At 46.3% G+C, this 1,856-nt stretch overlaps 1 protein-coding gene across 1 annotated transcript; it reads left to right on the top strand.

The window, feature by feature from the left end:
* Positions 1-309: 309 nt before the first annotated feature.
* Positions 310-1,483, top strand: LOC118732637 (hyphally regulated cell wall protein 3-like; the record flags this gene model as incomplete). The annotated part of the gene is made up of 2 exons (XM_036461768.1): positions 310-334; positions 485-1,483. Coding segments are annotated over exons 1-2 (1,024 nt in total), but the record flags the coding sequence as incomplete, so codon positions are not given.
* Between the last annotated feature and the right edge of the window lie 373 nt (positions 1,484-1,856).

Here is a 1,856-nt window from a genome sequence, read left to right as displayed (position 1 = left end):
AGGTGATTTGTGTCTATACCATTAGTGACAGAGTTATGGGTCTAGCCCTTAAGGCATGATCGCCCAGGATACCGTTTTGTAAATAATTAGCGGAATAAAGATTCATTCGATATTTGATAGCGAGAACGACGGACGTGTTTTAGTAACCACTTAGCCTTCTGAATATTTCATCAGAAGTGGTCTTTTGACCCATCATAAATCAAAGTAATCTAATCGCGAAGTAAACGTTCAGTTAATTAACATTTTGGCGCGCGAGATGGAACACGATGTAATCAAAGCTGAAAAGTATTCACTAATGCAGCTAAAAGCATGGTACGCCGCCGTGAGCGTCAACGTATGCGGCGCCAGGGTATTGCTGGCCGCCAGGTTGAGTGAACTGGCGGTAGAAGCTGGAAGATTACGCCCGGGCGCTAACGTCAAGTCTGTTGAAAAAGGCGGCGTAAGTTTCGGCAATGGCGCAGACAACGGGAATGTCAACGTACAGCAACAACGAAAGACAACGGAAACAACGGCGAGAGTGATGGTGAGAACAATGGCGAGGACAAAGACAATGGTGCAGGCTGTAACGAAGGTGCGAAAAGTGCAGCAGACAACGGCGATGGTGCGGCATACGAGCAAAATATTGTAACATGTCCACGTAGCGGTACTTTGGGCGTCCGTTTTTCCAGAAGTAACGGAGGCGTCGATGGAGCGAGTAGCGGTGAGAATAACGGCGCGGCGTCTGGCCGCAACAACGATAGTTTCGAAGCGAAGCAAATAAAGGTCGAGTTATTGGGCAAAGGGATCGAACTCCTAAACTTACAAAATGCCCTGTTCGAAAAAGAGGGTACAATGGCAGTAAGCGTTGAAAAGGCGAGCAATGATGCTCCGTTCGAAACTTTGATGGCGATTATACCAACGTCCAACAGCGCCAATGGTGCGAGCAAAGGAAAAGGTGAGAACAACAACAAAGATGCGAACAACGGCACTGAGACGGGAAACCACAATGCTGACAACGGCAACGGTCCTTACGGTGGTAACGGCGATGGTGAGCAGCTGAATGAGTTACTCCAAGAAAACTACAATGTTCTGTGCATGCAAAGTAGAAGGTTTGGTCGCCTGGTAACGAACCATGAAATAGTTTGCGACGTGCGGAATACGGCTGGGGCGAAAAATTTATCGGTTGGAACTCGAAAGGGAAAAGGCTATAGCAACAGTTACAATATACAATTCGAAGCCAGAGGTCCCGTTCGAGATGATAAAAACTTGATAGCTAACAGCAGTAGCGCAAGCATTTATGGCGGCGCAGGCAACAGCTATGGCGAAAACAACGACATCAGCGTAGACAAAAGCAGAGCCGTAAACAACGACAGCGACACAAACAGCAGACGCACAAACAAAAGCGTCGAAAACAACAGCAAAGGTGCCAACAGTGCGAACCCCAATGGTGATGAGCTCCAAGCAGGCAACAAGATATGCATGCTAACAGAAATATTTAACGGAAGCGGGTGTAGTTAAGATGCAGAATGCCGCCCAACTTCTATATGTTTGTCGTCTGAAGAAGCAAATATGAAGATGCAACATTCGGAAAAAGAGATGGAGTTTCGGAGATTTAAGCTACAACTGAAAAGTCAAAACGCAGTCGTATCAGCAGCGGCAGACCATACAAATCCCGAATTGCCGTGTGAAACGATAAAAGAACTGTGGGTTGACTAACACACTATCAACATACGTGGCAAAGATGTTCACAATCTGAAACAACATTCCAAACCGAAGGTAGTATAAATACGGCGTAGAATCAGGTGATTCTATTTGTCAGGACGGCCGAGTTGTAAGAGTGTGTACTTAGTATACCCGCCCTAAGCTTTAAGTTAAGT

The sequence above is a fragment of the Rhagoletis pomonella genome, unplaced genomic scaffold (assembly GCF_013731165.1).
Source record: "Rhagoletis pomonella isolate Grant_MI unplaced genomic scaffold, Rhpom_1.0 Rhpom_scaffold_23679, whole genome shotgun sequence".
In the NCBI taxonomy this organism is placed as follows: Eukaryota; Metazoa; Arthropoda; class Insecta; order Diptera; family Tephritidae; genus Rhagoletis; species Rhagoletis pomonella.
This window is presented reverse-complemented; position numbering and strand designations above follow the sequence as displayed.